General features: G+C 42.9%; 1 protein-coding gene across 4 annotated transcripts in view; it reads left to right on the top strand.

Annotated features, from left to right (window-relative positions):
• Positions 1–25,976, top strand: part of brd1a (bromodomain containing 1a) — a 57,347-nt gene that overhangs the window by 12,549 nt on the left and 18,822 nt on the right. For all 4 annotated transcript variants that reach the window (XM_086010308.1, XM_086010305.1, XM_086010306.1 and 1 more), the window contains 6 exons: positions 6,135–6,291; positions 12,106–12,234; positions 12,367–12,495; positions 13,453–13,765; positions 23,385–23,630; positions 24,581–25,081. In XM_086010308.1, the coding sequence (XP_085866434.1) occupies positions 6,135–6,291; positions 12,106–12,234; positions 12,367–12,495; positions 13,453–13,765; positions 23,385–23,630; positions 24,581–25,081 (1,475 nt within the window). The remainder of the gene's footprint in view (positions 1–6,134; positions 6,292–12,105; positions 12,235–12,366; positions 12,496–13,452; positions 13,766–23,384; positions 23,631–24,580; positions 25,082–25,976) is intronic.

Genomic DNA, 25,976 nt, shown 5'->3' with positions numbered 1-25,976 from the left:
GGCTGCTGTGTGAGGCAAAGGAGGAGATTGCGGGGGCTCTAACACATATATTCAGGACCTCTCTGGCCACAGGGGATGTGCCAGAGGACTGGAGAACCGCTAATGTAGTACCATTATTCAAGAAGGGTAGTAGGGAAAAACCGGGGAACTACAGGCCAGTGAGCCTAACATCAGTGGTAGGAAAATTATTGGAAAAAATCCTGAGGGACAAAATTTGTCTCCACTTGGAGAGGCAAGGATTAATCAGGGATAGTCAACATGGCTTTGTCAAGGGAAGATCATGTCTGACTAATTTGATTGAATTTTTTGAGGGGGTGACTAGGTGCGTGGATGAGGGTAACGCAGTGGATGTGGTATACATGGATTTCAGTAAGGCCTTCGATAAAGTCCCGCACAGGAGACTGGTCAAGAAGGTAAGAGCCCATGGAATCCAGGGTGCCTTGGCACATTGGATACAAAACTGGCTTAGTGGCAGAAGGCAGAGGGTGATGGTCGAAGGTTGTTTTTGTGACTGGAAGCCTGTGGCCAGTGGGGTACCACAGGGATCGGTGCTGGGTCCCTTGCTGTTTGTGGTCTACATTAATGACTTGGATATGAATGTAAAGGGTATGATCAGTAAGTTCGCGGATGATACAAAAATTGGTAGGGTGGTAAATAGCGAGGAGGGTAGCCTCAGTCTGCAGGACGATATAGATGGGTTGGTCAGATGGGCGGAACAGTGGCAAATGGAATTTAACCCGGAAAAGTGCGAGGTGATGCACTTTGGGGGGACTAACAAGGCAAAGGAATACACAATGAATGGAAAGACCCTAGGCAAGACGGAGGGTCAGAGGGATCTGGGTGTGCAAGTACACAGATCCCTGAAGGCGGCGGAACAGGTGGATAAGGTGGTAAAAAAGGCATATGGGATACTTGCCTTCATTAGCCGAGGCATTGAATATAAGAGCAAGGAGGTTATGATGGAGCTGTATAAAACACTGGTTAGGCCACAGCTGGAATACTGTGTGCAGTTCTGGTCGCCACACTACAGGAAGGATGTGATCGCGTTAGAGAGGGTGCAGAGGAGGTTCACCAGGATGTTACCAGGGCTGGAGCGCTTCAGCTATGAAGAGAGACTGGGCAGATTGGGTTTGTTTTCCTTGGAGCAGAGGAGGCTGAGGGGGGACATGATTGAGGTGTACAAAATTATGAGGGGCATAGATAGGATGGCTGCTGAGGAGCTTTTTCCCTTAGTAGAGGGGTCAATAACTAGGGGGCATAGATTCAAGGTAAAGGGCGGGAGGTTTAGAGGGGATTTGAGAAAGAACTTTTTCACCCAGAGGGTGGTTGGAGTCTGGAACTCACTGCCTGAAAGGGTTGTGGAGGCAGAAACCCTCAACATTTAAGAAGCATTTGGATGTGCACTTGACATGCCATAGCATACAAGGCTACGGGCCAAATGCTGGAATATGGGATTAGATTAGACAGGGCTTGATGGCCGGCGCGGACACGATGGGCCGAAGGGCCTCTATCCGTGCTGTATTACTCTATGACATAATCACAGCAGAGGTCTTGAAGGTATATTTCTTGTATTTTTTTTCCCCTATTTTATATGCAGTTGAATAATTGAAATTGAAATACCATTGCAATTTTTAAAAAACTATTAACCAAAAGTATGGGTGGGGAGGGGAAATTAGGGAAAAGTGCATCGATATTTCCTATCTAGCTAATTTTGCTGTTCATTAAAACATTTCTTCTGACCCAGATAAATATAGTATACTGTTCAGTTCCCAGTAATAATTGCAAATAAGTCATGGATTACTAGGTCTACTCGTGACAAAAGTCACATGCAAATGTTTTTTATACTTAAAAATATTTTTGTACCGTCTGTATAATTACATTTACCAAGATGTAAAGTAAGACGTATAACACTTGTAAATGCCTCGCTGGACTAACTAAAACTCTGGCCTGGACTTCCGTAGAAAGTTTTGGCATAACTACAATGTAAGAGCCGAGTTGTGCCTTTTTATTCCCCAATGAAATTCACTCGTTGCTGAATTATACCAAAACATTGCTACGTGTGATTATCCTCGATCATTTGCACTGTTACTGAAACGTCGCTTGGCTCAATAACCTCCATGCAAAATTTATTTTTCTCCTGAGACCTACACAGTTTTCAATATCTTTTGAATGCTCCTTTATGACAACAGAATCTGTTACCTTAAAAAGAGAACACCTTCCGCAATTGCATTTTCTTAAACGTGCTGAGTGTGCATAAGGTATTGTTTGATGACTTCAAACTTAATTTTCATAACATTAAGATAAACAGGGACTTGAAGATGCCACATGTTCCACACCTTCCTCTGGCCTTGATTGCTTATGTTGATTTCTGCTGGTTTGTACTGCAATTCTCTGGAAATTTGGGCACAAGTTCCTGTAGGTAAGATTGGCATAGAAACCAGCATAAATTTTGACAATTTCTGCACAAGTGGGGTCCAGGAAATTCTGAGCCTCTGCACATGCACAAACCTTTTAATTTTTCATGCTATTTTTATCCTGTAATTTGTGATTAACTAACTGGAATTTTCTTCCTATTTTCTCCCTCTCATTTGGTATTTATATAATAAAGAAAAGAAAGACTTGCATTTATATAGCGCCATTCACGACCTCAGGATGTCCTGAAGTGCTTTACAGCCAGTGAAGTACTTTTGAAGTGCAGTCATTGTTGTAATGTAAGAATCATAACAGCCAATTTGCACATGGCAAGGTCCCACAAACAGCAATGAGATGATGACCAGATAATCTGTTTAGGTGTTGGTTGAGGGATAAATATTGGCCAGGGCACCAGGAAGAATTCCCCAGCTCCTCTTCGAATAGTGCCATGGCATCTTTTATGTCCACCTGAGAGGACAGATGGGGCCTCGGTTTAATGTCTTATCCGGAAGGCGGGACCTCCAACTAATGTTTAATTTCTTGTTTCTTCTATACATATCTTGTCTGGTTCATTTGTCAGTGTATTGGTTTTAGTTTAATTTTTTGCTGAGACTGTCTTTTATGACTCATGAAAGAAAAGCTTACCTGAGTGTAATGAGGTTTCATCTGCTGAGCATGTAGCTTAATTGGGCACTGAACCGTCTACTGTGTTTATCTGGGGCAGAATAAATACTATTGACTGGACAGTTTGACTATTGTAATGAACAGCAAAATTAGCTGGATGGCAAATATTGAAGCATTTCCCACCCCCCACCCTCATACAGGAAACTTTGTTCTATCCGGCACCGACGGGACCGAGCTGTTGCCGATCTATCAAAACTGCTGGACATACCAGCGTTAATGTTGAAGCATACGGAGATTTGCAGCTCCGTATCTGGCAACAAACACTGTTGCTTAGCAACAGCTTCTAAACAGTCGGCCGTTCCTTAGAAGCGTCTCTGTAGCTTAGCAACAGCTTCAGAGAGACTTTGCAGAGCCTGACCTTTTGGGGGGGAAAAAAGCCACGAGAAGAAAAAAAACCTAACAAAACGGCTCCTGATTTCTGCCAGTAGATCGAGGTTTCCGGACATACAACCTCCGGATAAACCAAAGCTTCCTGTACTTCATTTAATAGTAAAAGAAAATTCCAGTGGGATTTCAAGGTGCAATTATTCAATGGCACATAAAATAGAGGTAAAACAGTAGAGACACTATACCTTCAAAACCTCTGCCATGCTTCCATCAGATGGTCATCTCCACCTCTAAATAAAGCCTCATGTATGCTAAGTTCTTGTTTAATTTGGCAGGAGTTGTATGCTCTTGTCACTGGGTAAGTTGTCCTGATTTTCAATATACTGTTCTTGCTTTTTTAGAAATATTTTGTGCCCAGTTTTATTCCCTCCTCTTAAACTGTACCGCAGCAAGCAGGTAATTTGTTCATCAGGTGACAGTCCCCCCTCCAATACTTCAGCAAAAGGGCAGGGTGGATTGACAATCTGTTTGGTCCATGAGGACATCGCCACCCTATATTAAGCTGATCTACCCATGTGAATTTCCAGCGTAATAATGATCATGAAAAGGAATTTTGGCAAATGTTTCCCCTCCTTAGTTAGAGGTTATTAAGGCCAATTGTAGTATCTGTATTTGTGCCCCCAGTAACGACTGAGATCAGCCAGCTCAGCACAGGTCAAGAATCAAACTGGGATGTTCCTTGTTTGTGTGACTTGGTCATTCACTGGATACCCTCACTGGGTTAGTGGAAAGCCAGTGATTTTTTTTTTAGAAGCTTGGTGGGTATGAGGATGATTGAAACTTATTTTCAGTGCATTATGGCTCTATTTAGTCACTGACTCCCTTTTCTTGGCCACTGCATATTTACCATGCATTCCAAAGCCAGCCTCCGAGACCTTGACTCAGGCAAATTTCCTACATTACAACAGTGACTACACTTCAAAAATACCTCATTGGCTGTAAAGTGCTTTGGGCTGTCCTGAGGTCATGAAAGGCAGTATATAAATGCAAGTCTTTCTTTCAAACATTATGTTGACATTGTTCAGTGCTTATGCCCCATTTCAAGATCTGTAGCATTCATTGCAGGTATTTCTAACAACAAAATCTGATGACTTCATAATTGAGCTGTTAAAAGTTCTATATTGTATAGTCATTTTATCTAGATGTTACTCCATTTAAAAATGTTTTTAATGAGCAGGTTTCATTAGGTTACTGCAACATAAATGTGTGTTGGTTTAGCATTGACATCTGCAGTTGCTTTGCTGTTTTGACAAGCTCCAATAGAGCAATGAGCAATTATGTAGTTGCAATAATAACTTGCATTTATATAGTGCCTTTAATGTGGAAAACATCCCAAGGTGCTTCACGGGTGTAAAAAAAAAAAAAAAAAAAAAAAATTTGATGCTGAGCATTGACCAAAACTTGGTCAGAGGTGGGTGTTAAGGAGGGTCTTGAAGGAGGAGAGGGCATGCATGGTGAGGGATAGAATATAGACAGATGAGCTGCAGTTTTTAGAGGGTGGAGGATGAGGCCAAGCATTGGAGTAATCCGGTCTGGAGGTGAGGGATGAGGGTTTCAGCAGTAGATGAGCTGACGTTGGGGAGGAGGCTGTTGATGTTCGAGTGGAAGTAGGCAGTCTTTGTGATGGAGAGGATTTGGGGTTGGGAGCTCAGCTCATGGTTTAATAGGACTTTGAGGTTGCGAACAGTCTGGTTGAGCCTGAGACAGAGCTGGGTAATGGGTGTGGAGTTGGTGGCAAGAGTACTGGGTTTGTGCTGCGGACCAAAGATGATGGTTTCGATATTCTGAATGTTTAACTGGAGGAAATTAGGGCTCATCCATGACTGGATGTCAGATAAGTAATCTCATATAGTACATAAGCCTATGCTCTAGATGTAGTCAAACTGGTTATAAGTAAATTTTAACTGATTATACTGGGACCTTAGTAAATCTTTCTAATTAGCTGGTGTTTAGCAGTCACATCTGTGGTGCATTATTGAGCAGTATTTTCCTATGCAAATCTGTTCGTGTTATGTGGTCAAGTTGCTTTACTGCATACATCTGAACATGTTGAATATTGCAGAATGTTGTGTGCTTTTATATGCTAATTGAGTTCCCAGTATTGTGCTGTGTCTGGACCTGGGTTATAGAGTAAGAAGAAATTATATTGCACAGTCTAGTTTAAAGTAGGGCTCTTAAGGGAAACGAGTACGTGTGCAATAACATTCAAATGATATTCGAGTTAAATGTAACCTGCAAAGCATTTTTTAAATTTCTACCTCCTTTCATCCTCGCCCCTTGCTCATATTCACATTTTCCTTCTTGGTTCTATTAATAAATTTATCAGTCGTGCGCAGTATATTTTTATTTTAGCTAGTAAGAAATCAGATTTGTAGTGTAAAAGATTTACCAAAATGATCACCATAGTCTCCAATATTTTCCTCTTAGTTTTAACAGATCCATAAACATTTACAAATTTGTTTTGCCCGCACAGAATAAAATACTGGGGAATGCGCTCTGAGCAAAAATAATCTAAAATAATGGGCAGGGAGAAAATTGGGTGCAATATTAAACAAAACCTCTTCACCACTTGGTCTTAGTTTCCGAAGACATCTTAGTGATTGCTATAATGTTGGAAGTGACTACTTTAAAACCAGTTATTTTCTTTGCAGGCTAAGTAAAATAATGAGTCAGGTGTCAGTGCCACGAAAAAAACAGTTTATACAGAGGTTGTATGTTTACTGGACACTTAAACGACAATCAAGAAATGGTGTACCGCTACTACGACGTTTACAGTCACACTTGCAGACTCAGAGAAATGCACAACAGGTATTGATTATGCATTGCTTTAATTTTTCCTCACTATTGAGACTTGTCAAACAGACTGTTTTTGTAAAAAAGTAGTTACATCTGATTTGGGATGGTAGCTGATCTAGAAAGTTGAACTTTTTTGTTTCCTGTTTTGGCTCACTGTCACAGATCCATTTTGGGTTTAAACTGCAAAGATATTCAGTATTCCAACATAGGCTGTATATTCCAATATTGAAATATATGATTTTTAAAAGATGTGGTTGCTTTGGCACGCTGTATTTGAAGCGCCAGTGTGCTACACCGTAGAGTGATAAATGACAGATTTATCTTGTTCTGCCTATCCTGCTGAGTTCCTAATCTCTGCCTCCAGGCCAAGTATTGCTCCACAGCAAAGGAAAATTTCAGTGAGAGCTGTTCTGTCGCACTTGAAAACCTTGTGATCAGTTAATAGTGATATTGGTAAAGGCCCAGGATCAAGTCACTTATCTTTCCAGGGACAGTTTCTGCCTGAGCCTAGGCACCTGTTGCACATGGGTGGGGTAGAAAAAGATACCAATAAGCTTTTTTTAAAATATTGGGTAAAGTAGAAATATCTTGTATTACTTTTTAGCTTCAGTATGTGAACAATGAAATCCATTTTACAGTATTACTATTTATAAAAAAAAAAAAAAAAAAAAAAAATTAGTATCACAGCTTAATACAGGAAACTCTCATTTAAATGGCACCTAAATATCTGGAATTCTCTAACCAGCAAAATTCTCACTCCGAAAACAACACCTCAATAACCGGCAATATTGCTGAGTCCAAGTCTCCCGCGGTGGCCGAGTTAGTCAGTGGGGGTAGTTCTCCAAACTGCCACTTCTCGGCTTCTTGGTGCTGTCGGAAGTCGGAACACCTCAATACCCCTGTAACAGGAGTCTGACTCTCCCGTGCTGCCGGTAGTCTCCTCTGATCCGCCATTTTACAGGGGTACTGTGTGTCTCCCCCCACGCTGCTGGTAGCCATTGCATTGCATTACCCTCAACTGGCAGTACTGTACTTAATCAAGCATCTTCCACCATCCATTTAACACCACATTCTGTAGGTGAGTACCCAATTACTGTATACTGCACATTTCTTGATTTAAAAAAAAAAAAAAAAAAAAAAATTTTCTTTGTTAAAAATAGCCTCGGTAGATAACCCTCTTCGTCATCCGGAATTTTTGATCAACCGGCAACGTGCCGGTCCTGGATACCAAAGAGTTTCCTGTATAAGCATTCTGATGTTTTTTTTTAAATGCTTCAAACATTGATGTGTTTTAAACTTTTTCACTTGTTATAAAAGCCATTGGTTGCTAGCACCAATTTTGTGTTATGAATCTTCACACAAGTGAAATGTCAGTAATCCTACTGTTCAGAGATGCAGTATTCTTGGTGGAACATGCCAACGGAGAGAGTCGTCTTTCAAATATGATGTACTTGTGTTTGTCCATGCTTGAGAGAATTACATTTTTTTCATACAGGTGAAAGAAGTGCCTGTTATTCACCATCATTGAGGAGATATTGGGGGCTGAAATTGGTTTTGGAAGGTAGCAGTTCCAAGAATTAATTCAGAAAAAATTATGCTGTGATCACTGAGCAAAATACAGATTCCCCTTCAAGTACTTTCATCTTCATAGACTACAGTTACATAACATTGTCCTATCCTTACCCCCTCTTTTTATAAAAAAAAAACTAAATATTTTTGTTTCATCCATGTTAACAAAAAATGGGATTTAAATTTGAACAACTTGCACTTTTATAATGCCTTTCACGTAACAAAACATCCCACGGCACTGGAGCTCCAACATACTGTTAAGACTGATCGGATGTGGTTTTGGTTTAGTGATTTGAGCAAATAAGTTCCAATCTTCTTGTGCATCATAAGAGGTATTGGGTAGAAGCAAGCCTGCCCCTCCTCCAACCCACTGATCATCCCGACCTCCTTGTGTACCTGTTCACATCCTGTTGCAGGATGAGGTACTCGTATGTCCTTATGACGGAGGAAATTTGAAAAATATGGTAAGATCTGGGGGGTGTGGGGGTAGGAGGATCTAAATAAAACAAATTTGTTTAATGTAGGTTAATGTCCCAAGGTGCTTCACAGAAGCTTAATCAGACAAAAATTGATACTGAGCCAAATGAGATATTAGATGGAGTGATGGAAAGCTTGGTCAAAGAGGTAGGCTTTAAGATGGGTCTTAAAGGAGTGGAGAGGTTTAGGGAGGGAATTCCAGAGCTTGCAGCCTAGTTGGCTGAAGGCACAGCCCCAATAGAGGAGGGGATGGAGGGTGAAGGGGATGGTTAAGAGGCCAGAGTTGGAGGAGCGCAGAGTTCTTGGTGGGGGAGGATGGGTGGGATAAGTTGTAGGGCTAGAGAAGGTAACAGATGGGGAGATTTGAACGCAATGAGAATTTTAAATTTGAGATTCTTGTGAACTGGGTGCCAATGTAGATCAGTAAGCACAGGGTGGTGCGGGTTAGGATACGGGCAGCAGAGTTTTTTAGTGAGCTAAAGTTTATGGAGGGTGAGATGGGAAGCTGGCCTGGAGAGTATTGGAATAGTCCAATCTGGAGTTGACAAAACCATGGCTGAAGGTTTCAGCAGCAGACTGACTGAGGCAATGGTGGAGATGGACGATGAGGGAGGCAGAAGTGAGTGGTCTTTGTGATGGAGAGTATATAGAAGCTCAGCTCGGTAAAATAGGACACTTGAGTTGTCTAACTGTCTGGTTCAGCCTGAGACGGGGTGTGGAGGGTGATGGGAGAAAGAGAACGTTTCTTTGCTCTTCCCAATGTTTAATTGGAGGAAATTGTGGCTCATCCAGGACTGCAATTCAGATAAGCAGGATGATCGAGGCAGTGGAGGGGGTTGAGAGAGGCAGTGGTGGGGTAGAGCTGGGTATCGTAAGTGTACATGTGGAACATGACGGCAAGTCTTCGGATGATGCCACCAAGGGGCAGCATGTAGATAAGAAATAGGAGGGAGCCAAGAATAGGGACTTGGGGGACTGGGGTAACAGTGCGGGGGCACTAAAAATCCATTGTCTGAGATTTTCTGGCTACGATTGGCTAGGTAAGAGTGGAACCAGGTGAGGACAGTTGTATTCAGCTAGACAATAGAGGAAGATGGCGTGGTCGACCATGTCAAAGGCTGCAGACAGGTCAAGAAGGATGAGGATTGAGAGTGCACGATGCTCATAGTCACACAGGATGTGTTAGTTGTGACTATGATTAGGGCTGTTTCAGTGCTGTGGCAGGGCAGAAAGATGATTGGAGAGGTTCAACCATGAAGTTGCGGGAAAGATGGGCACAATTTGGGAGGCGACAACACGTTCAAGAAAAAAGAAAGACTTGCATTTATATAGCACCTTTCGTGCCCTCATGACGTCTCAAAGCACTTTTCGGCCAATGAAGTACTTTTGAAGTCTAGTCACTGTTGTAATGTAGGAAACGTGGCAACCAATTGCGCACTGCAAGCTCCCACAAACAGCAATGTGATAATGACCAGATAATCTGTTTTAGTGATGCTGATTGAGGAATAAATATTGGCCAGGACACCAGGGAGAACACCCCTGCTCTTCTTCAAAATAATGCCTTGGGTCTTTTATGTCCACCTGAGAGCGCAGATGTTTAACGTCTCATCTGAAAAACTGCACCTCCGACAGTGCAGCACTCCCTCAGCATTGCACTGGAGTGTCGGCCTAGATTTTTGTGCTCGAGTCTCTGGAGTGGAACGTGAACCACAGCCTTCTGACTCAGGCGAGGGTGCTACCACGGCTGGCACTTTGGAGAGGAAAGGGAGGTTGGAGAAGGTGCTGTAGCCTGCAAGGGCAGAGAGGACAAGGGTGAATTTGTTGAGAAGTGGGCGATGACAGCAGATTTGAAATGGAGGGGGCAGTATCCGAGGAGAGAGAATCGTTTACAGTATCAGCTAGCATGTGGGCTAGGAAGGGAAGCTGGGTTGTCAACAATTTAATATGAATAGGCTTGAAATATCAGGAGGTGGGTAGTGTGTATGAGATGAGCTCGGAGGGGATGAGGGGGAGAGAGTAGGTGATGGTGGAGGGGGCAGAAGAGCGGGTTTAAGGTTGCAGCTGGTAATGGAGAAAAGAAGTGGGGGGGGGGAGATGGTTGGTTGTTACCTTTGCATTCCAGTATGATCCTAAAGTAGTGACCAGTTTTGGCAGAGGAAAGCTGGGCCTGATGGAGTTTGATGTGGTTCTGGCAATGAATCACTAAACCTGTTGTGCACCATAGATATTCAATGTGTAACTCTTGGACTGAAAGGAACTAAAATGGGGACCATACCAGGGGGAACAACCAGAGAGAGTAGGGGGTTTACTGGGAACAAGGGCATCAAAGGTGAAAGAGTGATTGAGCAAATCGACAGCTGCAGAAGTATTGTGAAAATGGGTGAGAGTTTATATGGAGGGAGAGGTTAAGGGAGGACTGCAAGGCTGTAAACCCAGAGGAGATGGGGCAAGGTGAGTTGAGATGGAGGTTAAAACTGGGGAGTTGCTCCGTGCAAAGGCTGAGGGGGGAAAAGGGGAGATACTCAGGTGGGGTTTGGGTGGGTGGTTGAGAATGTATTTTAAAAGAAAGGAGAGACTGGTGAAACGAGGGGAGTTGCTTGTGCCAGGGAGTAGGGGAGAAAAGCCCAAGATTAGATTTGGTGATCGAGCCATAATGCCGCCACGTCTGTTTGTGCAGGCAGGTGGTGGCGTATAGCCAGGCGGGAGCCTTCAGTAAGGGGCAAGGTGTCATCACCCGTGAGCCAAATTTCTGTCAAGGCCATGATGTCAATGCAATCATCCACAATCCTGTCATGGATGCCAAGGTCCTTGTTGGCAAATGAATGGACATTCTGGAGGGAGATGCGGAGAGGGGTGGTGATTATTATTGATCATCTGGCAGAGTTCAAGGGGTTAGCAGTGGGAGGGCTGATCAAGGTGGGAAGGACGTTGGCAAAATTAGCTGGGTAGGAAGCTTGGCTAAAGAGGAGGATGGGGCACTTGAGGTTGCCACTGGTAAGGAGGCAGTGGCAAGTGCCTCGATGGGCCCTTTACAGAATGCCCAGAGAGACCGAGGAAGCTGTGCGCTTTCAAGAGGGAATCAAACCTGGGACGGCTGTAGGAAAGTAGCGGCATGGTGAAGGGTTGGGGGAGGGATGTTGAGGGGGTTGCAAAGTATCCGAGAGGGGAGAAATGGATGGAGGCATGACGGGGTAACGGGAAAGGGAGGAGACAGGAGAGAAGGGTCCCAAAGAGGAGAAAGCAAAAGGGAGATAGATGTAATAGGCTGGGGTCTGGAGCATTAACCAAACGGTGACCAGGGCATTGATTGCCAACTCACTGAGCTACTATTGGTTTTTAGTTAATACTGGACACTATACATAAATAAAACTTAATCTTGCAGTTAGATTTCATCCAAATATTCCTTGCTCAAGTTTTACTTATGCTCTCGGCACAAAACTAAATTCTGAAGATGGATTTTTGTGACTATTGAGCTGTGGAGTACTTCTGCAGTGAGCCATGGAGCTAACAACTATAAGAAGTATTCTTTCCAGGAGGAAACAAATATTGTGATGGAGGAGATTGTAGATTTTGTTGAAAGCCCTCCCTCACCTATACTTACTTTTGTTAAAGAAAGGACTTCATATGTGGGAACTAAGGGTGAGCTAGTAAGGAAGTTATGATTTTCATATATTGAAATCTACTGTTGCCATAGTTATTGGTGTCACTTTTTTTTAGAGAAAATTCTTCTCTGAATTCTTAACTTTTTCCCCTTTTCTCCTTCCTCCTGGATTGTAAAAGAAAAACGATGAACAGAAAAATGGCTTGAAAGAGCAGCTGAAGTACTGGCAGAGGCTACGCCATGACCTAGAAAGAGCACGTTTACTGGTTGAACTTATTCGTAAACGTGAAAAACTAAAACGTGAACAGGTATTGTTTAGTATCCGTTCTTGTCAAATTCATAGAATCGTTTTCATTTAAAGAGTGCTACTCCAATTTATTTTCTGTGATTTGTTATAGCTGTGGATGATTTCTTTTAAATGTGTAATTAAATATTGGCAGGTCAAAGTTCAGCAGGTTGCTATGGAGCTCCAGCTGACACCATTGACTGTTATGTTGCGTTCAATTTTGGAGCAGCTTCAGGAAAAGGACACAGCACATATATTTGCTCAGCCAGTGAGCTTAGAAGAGGTAACAATCTCCCTATTTTGGTTACAAAAGTCTAATCTTTGTATTGGCCAGAATCACATTATTTCCATTTAAGCACTCTGACTGTATTCTCTATGTTCAGATACAGAAACATGCAGCACGAGCAAAGTCCACCTCTTTAAGTGGTGCAGCAGCCTTTAAATGGTGTCACTCCTGCCCTCTTTTTCCCCCCCCTCCAAATGGGTGAGCTGTCAATACCAGCTCAAGTAGTTCTGACCACTTGCCCATCTTATGGAGTTGAGGTGCAAACCTGAAAATCATTGCACAGGCTTTGGGGACATCCTGCCGGCTTTGTGTCCATTTCTGGGTGTAAGTTGAACCTCTTCTCCTCCCCACCCCTCCCAATGAGTTTGTGTTACCTGATTACTTTTATATGTTTCAACAATTTGTTGAGTGGTTATTTTGCCATGATTCCTACAAGTGGCAAGAGGAAAGAAACTAAAGGTAATAGTATAATTGTAATTTTTGTGTTTGTAGAGAATTCTATCAACAAAGAAATGGAGTATTTCAAATGTGCTGGGGTTTTAATTGACGTCACTAGACTATATGTTTATACCTCCATCTCCAGGCTGACTCTCTTCATGGGGAGTGTAGGACAGTGACGCAGATACTGTTTATGCAGAATCTGTTCACTTTTTTTTACCCCCCGCTCCCCCATCCCAAAGAATAAGGATTGACCAAGCCTTGACTCAATACCTTGCACGCTGGTGATGGGAGAGCAATGTCCTACTTCTCACAGCATTCACCATATTTGATGGTAATAATAAATGTGTTCTTGACCAGATTGCAAGGCAACTGGGTTCAGAGGAAGTGGACCACATAGTAGTCCTCCTGGCTCTATCTTTCTAGAAAACCTACAAATTTTGAGCCTCATGCTGCTTGTATCTTCTAAAATTAAGAAAAGCCCATCATTAACTTAAACTCATTTTTATCTTTCAGGTTCCAGACTATTTAGATCATATAGCACACCCTATGGACTTCTCCACAATGAGAGAAAGGATAGAAGATCATGGTTATAATAATCTGGATGAGTTTGACGCTGATGTCAACCTCATTATAGATAACTCTATGAAATATAATGCAAAGGACACAATATTTTACCGAGCAGCTGTGCGATTGAGAGATCAGGGAGGCGTCATACTAAGACAGGCTCGCCGTGAAGCTGACCGAATTGGTTATGACTATGAAACTATAATGCATTTGCCTGAACCACCAAAGAGTGAAACAACTAAGCCTTTGACATGGGAAGAAGGTATTTATTTTTATTTCTACTTCCTAGGAATACATTGATCCACTGCTACAATACTTTGTCTATTATTTTGTATGATGACCAAGAAAACAAAGTTTTCCAACTTGTGTTGGGTGCAGCATGTAGAATTATGGATATTATTCCATGTACTTTTTTTCTGCTTGGGCAACTAGCTCCTGGCATTTGATAGGTAATCTTGTTCCTTGGTCAACAGCTGATTTTCCCGGGAGATGTGTGATCACAATTTCTCTGGGGGAGAAATTCTATTTGTGCTGAAAACGGGTGTAGTGGCCGATCCGCACGCTCGATGATGCCGGTGAGAGGCATGGGCCAAATTAGTGCTCGTGTCTCCTTTGATTATGATTGGTGAACGGCTAGCGCTACAGAGAGCTGTTTATTGGCAGCTCACTGATTGCGAGGGTGGGGGTTGAGTGAGAGAACCGGGCAAAAAGTGAGGTCTTTTAAAGGCAATCTGCACCTCTTAAAGAGGAGATGGACTTTGGCTCTTTTTACTCATAACTCAGTCATTGCTGTAAAGTGAAGATGGTGGCTCTTTGCAGCTGCCTGTGACCTGCTGCTCTTTCTCCTCATCTTCCAGCCCCAATGGCGGACTGAGCAGCACATCCATGTCAGCAGAGTAATTTTGTGCACAAGCCCCAGGGCAGATACTTTCCTGCCACTCCAAACAAAAACCAGAAAGTCCACAAGCACTAACCAATGACCTACCTGAATGCAAGATCCCAATAAATAACGCTGGTGCAGCCTCCTTTCCACCAAGGATTGGTGGGTGGGTTTTAGAATGAACACAGCTGTACTCCCAAAGTTCAATTTGGCAGAGGGGTTCTGAACCATCAGCAGGACCCTGATTTACATATATGCACCGTTTTTTTTTAACCCCCCCATGCCCAACAAGAACAAAGCGTGCTGTGGGTTAAAATTAGGGCAGAGTACTTGTCTCGCCATTCCCACCGCAGGCAGACAGAGGCCTTGAATATTGAAAAGTGGGGGTCATTCAGATACTGATGTCAATTTAACCCCAGGCCGGGCATGCTGAACATGCCGAGGAAAGCTAGTGTCCAATGGATCAGGGCCAGAAGAGGTTTAAAAAAAAAAAAAAGCAAAATACTGCAGTTGCTGGAAATCTGAAATTAAAACACAAAATGCTGGAAATACTCAGTAGGTCAGGCAGCACGCATGGAGAGAGAAACAGAGTTAATGTTTCAGGTCGATGACCTTTTGTCAGAACTGGGAAAAAAAATTCCAGTTCTGACGAATGGTCATCGACCTGAAACGTGAACTCTGTTTCTCTCCACGCGTGCTGCCTGACCACCTGAGTATTCCTAGCATTTTCTGTTTTTATGCCAGAAGAGGTCATTTTTTAAAAAACATTTTATTGGATTGTGGAGCAGGAGGTACCAATTTGTGTTTTCGCTGGGTCTAGAACACCAGGGGCTGGATTTTATCAGTGGAGGCGAGACTCCCACTTTTGGGGTTGTAGTCCTGTCTCCATCGAGTTGTGGCCAACCCACTCGATTTTCCCTTGATTGACCTTGTTGAGCCTGCCCAGCGGGCCAATTAAGGGCCACCCGGCAACAGGTGACGTCACAGATTGACATTTCATTTGTCAAGAGCTTTTGACAGATGAAATATCAGCGTTTGACAGCTCTTCGAAGCTGTCAAACACTGACAATCTGTACTCTTAAGTTAATTCCTTCCTCCCAGGCTGATTTAGAGATCTCTCCAGAACAGAAAGCTGAATGCTGCAGATTTTGACAGCTTGCAGCCATTCTGCTTTCTGTGCCGGTGAGATGAGGGACTCCGAGACCTGAAGGAAGGAAGCCTGCATTAGTAAGTAAAGGTATGTAAAACTTATTTAAACACTTTACACGCACCAAACACACTTACCTCTGCACTCATCACTCACCTGAACACCAGACATAGAAACATAGAAGATAGGAGCAGGAGTAGGCCATTCGGCCCTTCGAGCCTGCTCCGCCATTCAATGAGATCATGGCTGATCATCCAAATTCAGTACCCTGTCCCTGCCTTCTCCCCATATCCCCTGATCCCTTTAGCCTTAAGAAATATATCCAACTCTTTTTTTTGAATAGATTTAATGAACTGGCCTCCACCGCCCTCTGTGGCAGAGAATTCCACAGGTTCACCACTCTGGGTGAAGAAATTCCTCCTCATTTCAGTCCTAAATGGCTTACCCCTTATTCTTAGACTATGACCCCTGGTTCTGGACTCCCCGGCCATCATAAACATCCTTCCTGCATCTAGTCTGTCCAGGCCTGACAGAATTTTATAGGTTTCGATGAGATCCCCATCTCAATCTTCTAAACTCCAGTGAGTATAAGCCCAATCGACACAATCTCTCCTCATACGTCATTCCTGCCATCCCAGGTATCAGCCTGGTGAATCTTTGCTGCACTCCTTCCATGGCAAGAACGTCCTTCCTCAGGCAAGGCGACCAAAACTGCACACAATACTCAAGGTGCGGTCTCACCAAGGCCCTGGACAACTGTAGCAAGACATCCTTTTTCCTGTACTCGAACCCTCTTGCTACGAAGGCCAACATACCATTTGCCGCCTTAACCGCCTGCTGCACCTGCATGCTTACCTTCAGCGACTGGTGCACAAGAACACCCAGGTCTCTTTGCACTTCCCCTTCTCCCAATCTATTGCCATTCAAATAATAATCTGCCTTCCTGTTTTTGCCACCAAAGTGGATAACCTCGCATTTATCCACATTATTGGGCAGAAACATGGCAAATGCACTATCACCCAACCTGTCCAAATCGTGCTGGAGTTTCACGACATCCTCCTCACAGCTTACCCTCCCACCCAGCTTTGTGTCGTCTGCAAATTTGGAGATATTACATCCAATTCCCTCGTCCAGATCATTAATATATATTGTGAACAGCTGGGGTCCTAGGACTGATCCTTGCGGTACCCCACTAGTCACTGCCTGCCACTCGGAAAACGACCCGTTTATTCCAACTCTTTGCTTTCTGTCCGCCAACCAGTTCTCTATCCAAGTCAATACCTTGCCCCCAATCCCATGTGCCTTAATTTTGCACGCTAATCTCTTATGTGGGACCTTATCGAAAGCCTTCTGAAAGTCCAAATACACCACATCCACTGGTTCTCCCTTATCTATTTTACCAGTTACATCCTCAAAAAATTCCAGTAGATTAGTCAAGCATGATTTACCTTTTGTAAATCCATGTTGACTTTGTCCGATCCTGTCACTGCTTTCCAAGTGCTCTGCTATTACATCTTTTATAATAGATTCTAGCATTTTCCCACTACCGATGTCAGGCTTACCGGTCTATAATTCCCTGCTTTTTCTCTACCACCTTTTTTGAATAGTGGGGTAACATTAGCTACCCTCCAATCCATGGGTACTGTTCGAGTCTATCGAGTTCTGGAAGATGACCAGCAATGCATCTACTATTTCTAGGGCCACTTCCTTAAGTACCCTGGGATGTAGATTATCAGGCCCTGGGGATTTATTGGCCTTCAGTCCCATCAATTTTCCTAACACCATTTCCCTACAAATAAAGATTTCTTTCAGTTCCACCCTTTCATCAGACCCTATGTTCCCCAGCATCTCTGGGAGGTTATTTGTGTCCTCCTTTGTGAAGACAGAACCAAAGTATGAATTTAGTTGGTCTGCCATTTCTTTGTTTCCCATTTATAAATTCCCCTGATTCTGACTGCAAGGGACCTACGCTTGACTTCACCAATCTTTTTCTCTTCACATATCTATAAAAGCTTTTACAGTCAGTTTTTATGTTCCCTGAAAGCTTACACTCATTCTATTTTCCCTTTCTTAATTAATCCCTTTGTCCTCCTTTGTTGAATCCTAAACTGCTCCCAATCCTCAGGATTATTGCTTTTTCTGGCCAATTTATATGTCGTCTCCTTGGATCTTATGCTATCCCTAATTTCCCTTGTTAGCCACGGTTGAGTCACCTTTTTTGTTTTATTTTTATGCCAAACTGGGATGAACAAATTCTGTAGCTCATCCATTCGGTCTTTGAATGTTTGCCATTGCCTATCCACCGTCAACCCTTTGAGTGCCATTCCCCAATCAATCCGACCCAACTCGCTCCTCAGACCATTGTAGTTTCCTTTATTTAAATTGAGGACCCTTGTCTCTGAGTCAACTACTTCATTCTCCATCTTAATTAAGAATTTGATCATATTATGATTGCTCCGACCCAAGGGGCCTCGTACAACAAGATTGCTAATTAATCCTTTCTCGTTACATAATACCCAGTCTAAGATGGCCTGATCTCTGGTTGGTTCCTCGACATATTGGTCCAGGAAACCATCCCGTAAACACTCCAGGAATTCCTCCTCCACAGTATTGTTACTAATTTGGTTGGCCCAATCTATATGTAGATTAAAGTCACCCATGATGACTGCTGTGCCCTTATTGCACGCTTCTTTAATTTCCCTTTTAATGCCATCCCCAACCTCCGCCTTACTGTTGGGAGGTCTATATACCACTCCCACTAATGTTTTTTTCCCCTTAGTATTTCTCAATTCTACCCATACAGATTCCACATCATCAGAGCTAATATCCTTCATTACAATTGTATTAATCCCTTCTCTAACCAGTAATGCTACCCCACCTCCCTTTCCTTTTTGCCTATCTTTCCTGAATATCGAATACCCCTGGATGTTGAGTTCCCAGTCTTGGCCATCCTTGAGCCACGTTTCCGTAATCCCAACCAAATCATATTCGTTTACCTCTATTTGCGCAGCCAATTCGTCCACCTTATTACAAATGCTCCTCGCGTTAAGACACAAAGCCTTTAGGCTTGTTTTTTTAACGCTCTTCGACCTATTAGAATTATTATTTACTGTGGCCACGTTTGATTTAAACCGTTGATTTCTCTGCCACTTTTGTTTTTCTTCTTCCTATCTTTTGCTTTTATCCCTGTTTCCCTTTCCTCTGTCTCCCTGCTCAGGTTCCCAAGCCCCTGCCATTTTAGTTTAAACCCCCCCGAACAGTGCTAGCAAACCTCCCCGCAAGGATATTTGTCCCGCTCTGGTTCAGGTGCAACCCGTCCGACTTGTACAAGTCCCACCTTCCCCAGAAGCAGGCCCAGTGATCCAGGAAACTAAAGCCCTCCCTCCTGCACCAACTCTTTAGCCACGCATTCATCAGCTCTATCCTCCTATTCCTATACTCACTAGCACGTGGCACCGGGAGTAATCCAGAGATTACAACCTTTGAGGTCCTGCTCTTTAATCTGCTACCTAGCTCCCTAAATTCTTGCTGCAGGACCTCATCCCTCTTCCTACCCATGTCATTGGTCCCAATGTAAACCACGACCTCTGACTGTTCACCCTCCCCCTTCAGAATGCCCTGCAGCCGTTCAGTGACATCCTTGACCCTGGCACCAGGGAGGCAACAAACCATCCTGGAGTCACGTCTACGGCCACAGAAACGCCTATCTGTTCCCCTTACAATAGAATCCCCTACCACTATTGCTCTCCCACTCTCTTTCCTCCCTTCCTGAGCAGCAGAAGCACCCCTGGTGCCAGGAAGTTGGCTGCTGCTGCCTTCCTCTGGTAAGTCATCCCCCTCAACAGTATCCAAATCGGTATACCTGTTTGAGAGGGGGATGGCCACAGGGGTCCTCTGCACTACCTGCCTGCCTCTACTGCTCTGCCTGATGGTCACCCATTTCCCTTCTGCCTGTGCAGCCCTTACCTGCGGTGTGACCACCTCATCAAACGTGTTATCCACGACCCTCTCAGCATCGTGAATGCTCCAAAGCCCATCCATCCGCAGCTCCAGCGCCGCAATGCTCAAACCCTCCAAGTTATTCAGCCCGACGGCCCGCCTCGCTAACTTGGCGTGGTTTGGAGCCGTCGGGAAGCCCACACTTCAGGGATAAAAATAGGGATTAGGCTAAAAACTGCCTGTTAACAGGCAGTTAATTTGCACTAATCCCCTTCCTGCCTCGGGGAGGCGGCTCCCAGCACAGGTTGGGTAACCACCTCCTGGGAAACGGGCATGGGGGTGGGATGGGTTCGTGCCCCCCGATTTCGCGATTTTAACACCCCACACGCCTCCATTCCCGCCTCCACGGCCCTGGGAAATTCTAGCCCCAGGTGTCCGCATGTAAAATGGATTAGCATGCATTGGCTGCTAAGTTCAACCACTGTCCATTCAACCCTAGAGCCTCTTTAAAATCTAGCTGAAACTGAATTAAATATTTCTGTAAATTAAGGCTCCGAAGTGAAATAAGAGAGCAGGCTCAAATCACATACTACAGGAAACCTTCTGGTATCCGGCACGGACGGGACCGACGTGGTGCCGGTTCATCAAAAATTCCGGATAACCGAACGCTATAGTAAAAGATACGGAGCTCAGAGCTCCGTATAAAGCAACAAACACTGTTGCTTAGCAACAGCTTCAGAACAACGTCCACAAGTTGCAAGCGTCTCTGTAGCTTAGCAACAACTGCAGCCACACGCTTGCACAGCAACAAATGGACTAATAAAAGTTACCTGAACCTACTCCTGAATTTTGCCGGTTAACCGATATTTCCGGTTATTTAGGGGCCGGTTAATCGAAAGTTTCCTGTAATGATATAAAGCCACAGCACAGAACTACCCATAGTTTGGCGCATAAACCACAAGGATGGCTTCTGTGAGAATGAAAATGTCAGTTTGTAAAAATGCACCCATCTGAGATTAAAGCTGAAAGCAGACCTTTGGAGCAGTGTGGAGAGGTTTACACTATATCTAGCATAAGTAACCTAGAACTAAGAGGCTTGACGCTGCTACAGAAGGCAAAATGAAGGGAGAACATTTTCTCTTTGTCCTAAGCTCACGGTCTTCACAATGAGGACAATTCACTCCTCATCCATAATCTGTTTTTAAAAATTTTAGGTACCAGCAAAAGTTGGTTTATTTGCATTTAAAAACATAAATAGGAGCAGGAGTAGGCCATTTGGCCCTTCGAGCCTGCTCCGTCATTCAATAAGATCATGGCTGATCTTTCACCTCAAACTTTACCTTCCCACACTATCTCCATATCCCTTGATTCCCTTAGTATCCAAAAATCTATTGATTTCTATCTTGAATATACTCAACGACTGAGCATCCACAGATCTCTGGGGAGAATTCTAAAAATTCACAACCCTTTGAGTGAAGAAATTTCTCCTCATCTCAGTCCTAAATGGCTGACCCCTTTTTATTCTGAGATACTGACCCCTAGCTTTTGACTCCCTAGCCAGGGGGAACATCCTCCCTGCATCTATCCTGTCAAGTCCCTTAAGAATTCTACATGTTTCAATGAGATCACATCTCCTTTGTTACAATCCTCAGTCTATGCTAATATATTACCCTCAATTTCATGAGCCCTAATTTTGTGTAATAACCTCGTGTGTAATAACCTTATCGAATGCTTTTTGAAAATCGGAATACACTTCATCAAAAAAAACTCTTAACTGATTTGTCAAATAAGATTTCCCTTTCATAAATCTGCATTGACTCTGCCCAATCATATCATTTTCTAAATGCCCTGCTGCCACGTCCCTGTAATAGATTCTAGCATTTTCCCTACTACTGATGTCAGGCTAACTGGTCTATAGTTCCCTGTTTCCTCCCTTCCCTCCTTTCAGGAGTACGAACGTAGAAACAAATCTAAGCATTTTGCTCTCGATGCAACTCATTTAAAAAAAATTAACTCCTTTTCTTGGCATTTCCACAGGGGGTTTCCTGATTGTTTGTCTGCCATATGTGCAGCAGAAACCCTGGATAAATGGCATGGTTCTTCATACTGTATCTCTGGGGATTCTGATGAAATTACAGCGCACAATTGGGAGAAGCCCCACAAAAATTCCAGGCACTTTTTACTTGCAATGGGAAACGGTTTTTGATTTTGCTAGTCCAGGTTAAATGTAGCAGCGTCTAATCTTGCATGTGGGTAATTTGTTTGGAATAATATTGGAAGTCATGAATAGTTTTGATAGAGTAAATAAGGAGAAAACTGTTTCTAGTGACAGGGTGATAACCAGAAGATACAGATTTAAGGTGATTGGCAAAAAAAAACCAGAGACAAGATGTAAGGAAGAATTTTCTTTACACAGCAAGTTGTTGTAATCTGCAATGCACAGTCTGAAAGCGTGGTGGAAGCAGATTCCATAGTAACTTTCAAAAAGGAATTGGATAAATACTTGAAGGGAAAACATTTACAGGGCTATGGGAAGAGCAGGGAATTGGGATTAATTGGATAGCTCTACCTAAGAGTAAAGAGCTGGCACTGGATGATGGGTCGAATGGCCTCCTTCTGTATCATTCTATGATTCTGTGAAACCAGTTATAATAAATCCATAATAAAGCAAAGTTCTGGCTAAGTAGCTTCAAGATAGGATGTGATGGTTTATACATCCTGTACTTTATTTGAAATTATAGACATAAATTTTCATGGTGATTCTGTCCAGCTGGTAGTATCTCACCAGTATTGAGGGTTGACATTTTTCAAATATTATAACTTTGGGAGTCATGAGATCCAAATGCTTATGTTTAGTAAATTAAATAAAAATGTGCATGTTTGTGTGCTGTTGTCTTGATCAAAATGAAAGTATATGAAATAAAGAATTGGTTACAATTATGAAAAAAAAGTTAAGATATCAATGTTGGTCTATTGATGCCAGCCTTTAATTAGATTTCATGGGGTAGAGTTTCAATTTTAGGTGCAATTGGGAAATTGCGCCCAAAACGCACTTGAAATTGCACTGGTTAGGTTACAGTTCAAGTTTCTGCAAAAATTCATTTGCATAATCACAAATCTAAAATCTTCCATTGACCAGCGCAATCAGGCAACGTAATAGAATGTATTTTTTTCCCCCCCTTTCCATTAAAATATATTCCTTGATGTATTTAAGTGTGGTAACCTAGTGCAGTTTTATTAATACAGCTGAAAATGAGTTTATTACTAAAAATAAACATTGTTAATAAGGGTGTCGCGCAATGTTCCCTGTAATTTTGTTTGGCACAGTGTGGCCCCTTTAAAATACATGCATGGTTTTTGCATTAAAAAGCTGGCTGCACGGGGTCCCTGGAGCTAGGGAATGTTGGTCTCCAGTCCTCCACCTGAGTAATCTGGTTTAAAATTACTTTTATAAAAAAAAAACACTACTGAACCATTTAACAGTTTCATTGGTGTACACTAGTCAGTTTCTAGGTAAATTAAATAAAGCTTTTAAAACGTGCCTACTAGTACCCGTGCATCTAAGAAAATGAGTGCAATTTGAAGAGCCTTCTAGAAGCTGCAGAATCTCAAATTCGAATTGTGGTGGGTGGACTGTTTTGTGGGCGGGGCCTGATCCAGGCGACCTGAATCTTAAACCAGTGTAAAAGATTGCAGAAAACATGAACATTAGTGTTTTTGAGCATAACTCACTTGCGTTTTAAATTCCACGATCTCTTGCGCTGGCTCAGCCGATTGCACTGGGTGCAAAACCATTGGAAACTCTACCCCCACATTTGTAAGTGTCATGGTGGTTATTTTTATGGTAATTTTAGGAAGCCTGTAACTCTTGACTTAAAATAGAAATCTGTTAATTGATCCTTTGCTTCCTTGCAGTGGATAGGTTACTGGTACCTGCAAATAGAGAGCACATGTCCTTGGAACTGCAGCTCAAGGAGTTGCTGGACAAACTGGACATGACATGTGCAGTGAAATCCTGTGGTGCCAGATCTAGACGTGCCAAGTTACTGCGAAAAGAAATTAATAACATCCGCTTAAAATTAAGCCAACAGAAGGCTCAGAGTGAACATACAGAGACTCCAAACAGTGTAGTTGAAGATGGGACAAAATCAGAACAAGATGGTGAGAAATAGTGAATTTCATTATTGAATACATTTGATGTAATTGCCTTTTACCCTTTTCAGGTGACATGATTGACAGATGCCACCTTTATGCTTAAAATGAAACATTACCACATGGGATGAGAAAGAACCCTCCTATAAGACAAACAGCTGGAATTGTCAGACTGAATCCTCCATTAGAGGAGCTGTTCTCTGTTTACCTTGTACAAAAGCTCCACAGAAAGCAGTCACACAAGTGCTAATGTCAGCACCCAGGAGTGCTAAAGGATATTTATGACTAGCACAAAAGCAAAATACTGCGGATGCTGGAAATCTGAAATAAAAACAGAAAATGCTTGGAAATACTCAGCCGGTCAGGCAGCATCTATGGAGAGAGAAACGGAGTTAACGTTGCGGGTCGATGACCCTTCGTTAAAACGGGAAAAAATTAGAGATGTAACAGGTTTTAAACAAATAGCTGGAATTATCAGACTGTATCCTCCATTAGAGGAGCCATTCTCAGTTTACCTTCTACAAGAGCTCCACAGAAAGTAGTCACAAGTGCTGAAGTCAGCACCCAGGACTGCTGAAGGATATTTATGCCCAAGCACAAAAGCAGATGCCTAAAATTTACCTTTTATGCCCAGTTAGCACCAAAATTCGGCATGTTTCTATTCTGCAGTTTAAATTTTAGTTGTGTTTAGGCATTTCAAATCCAGGAGGTGAATTAACTACAGATTTATACAGAATAAAATAACCTTTTAATTGTGCCAGGTTTTCTTGAACCATCCTTTTTTGTGACTATTTTGTGAAGGTATTGTTTTGCATATGTGAATACTAGTTAACCAGATATCTGATACAAATTTTGTATGGCAGAAGAGTAGGGGAGGACAAACTTTTTCGGGCAGTATTGTTAAACCAATTATACTGTTGTTAAAGATTTTGTAAATTATTGTGTATATACTGTTTCAGGAGATTCAAAGTCTTCAGTGCCACCTACTCTTGAGCCATCTGATTCTTTGCCTCTGCTGCCATCTTCAGAGACTCCATCAGAACCACCTACCCTCAAGCCAATAGAACCTAGCACTGACCAGAGTAGAATACACAAAAGAGTTAAGTTTGACAGTGAAGTGAGTAACCCTTCCCTGCACAATGTGACAATGAATGGACATGCTCCAGATGACCTGAGTAATGGTGATGTCAGTAACTCAAAAACTACTGTAGTTGATTTGTCAGCTGATATTGGCAGACGTACCTCTGTTCTTTTCCGAAAACCCAAAATTGTGAGCCCTCAGAAACAAGCAAAAAATGCAGAAACTCAACCACTTCAAGGGCAGCTGGGAACAAAAACCTTCTTATCCGTGGTAATTCCCAGACTGGAGACACTGTTGCAGCCAAGAAAGAGGTCACGTAGCTTGTGTGGTGACTCTGAAGGAGATGGTGAAAAATTGCCCCTCAAAAAACCTGACCTAGGTAAATATCTGAAAATCTTTTAAGAATTCTTGCTATTTGATTATTTCAATCTAAGACTAAGGCTTTTTGTGACATTACAGTATATACATGCAACTATTGCCTAAACTTCTTGTACTTTTAGAAAAAGCAGCCTCTTGACCATCAAAAATATTTCTATTGCCCCCCCTAAGGACCAACTATTTGTAATGTCTGCCCAGGAATAGGCAAAGATCCTTGGGGCCCAACAAGTATTTCCACCTGCTGCCCTTCTAACTATATGCCTTAATTCCTTCTCTTTCCAAAAGCCCATTTCGTTGCCTTTGGATCCCACTTATACTATTCAGATGTGGTGTAATTCCAGCTGAACACAGCGAAGATGCGCTGAAACAGAGGCCCAAGAACTGTCCTAAATTTGTTCTTGGGCCTCATCATAATTCATGTGAGCTGCGGGCGCAAATGAGGTGCCTCGACGCAGCTCATCTGTTGTGGCCTTGCCAATTTTGCTTCGAGCTGAGGCCCACACTTAAGTCTGTGGGCGGGAGGCCAGCTGGGAGGGGTTTGAGGATGGTGCCGACAGTGGCCCGATTGACCAGTACACACTGTACGCCAGCTGGGGCCAAACCAGTGCTTTGTACAAGCTTCATGTCACTTCCTAAGACTTGTTTGCTTTATTTACTGCTGTTACACGTGGTCCAATTAGTTTTAGTGAGCTAGCCATGATCCTGCACATTGTAGTGATAGTTTTTCTGCGTATACATCGGTGCAACAAGGTCCATATCGTGCAAACGAATGTGGTTTAACTTGTATTACATTGCTTATTCCCCTTCCCCAATCTCATTAATTTGCAGTTCCCTACATTAAACAGTATATCTGTCTCTTGTCAGCCCAATTTCCAAATTTGTTCAAAACCTTTCTC

This window comes from Somniosus microcephalus, chromosome 17 (assembly GCF_052327205.1).
Source record: "Somniosus microcephalus isolate GS21.2 chromosome 17, FLI_Smic_1.0, whole genome shotgun sequence".
In the NCBI taxonomy this organism is placed as follows: Eukaryota; Metazoa; Chordata; class Chondrichthyes; order Squaliformes; family Somniosidae; genus Somniosus; species Somniosus microcephalus.
The sequence above is the reverse complement of the archived record's forward strand: the minus strand, read 5'-3'. Positions and strand labels throughout refer to the sequence as shown.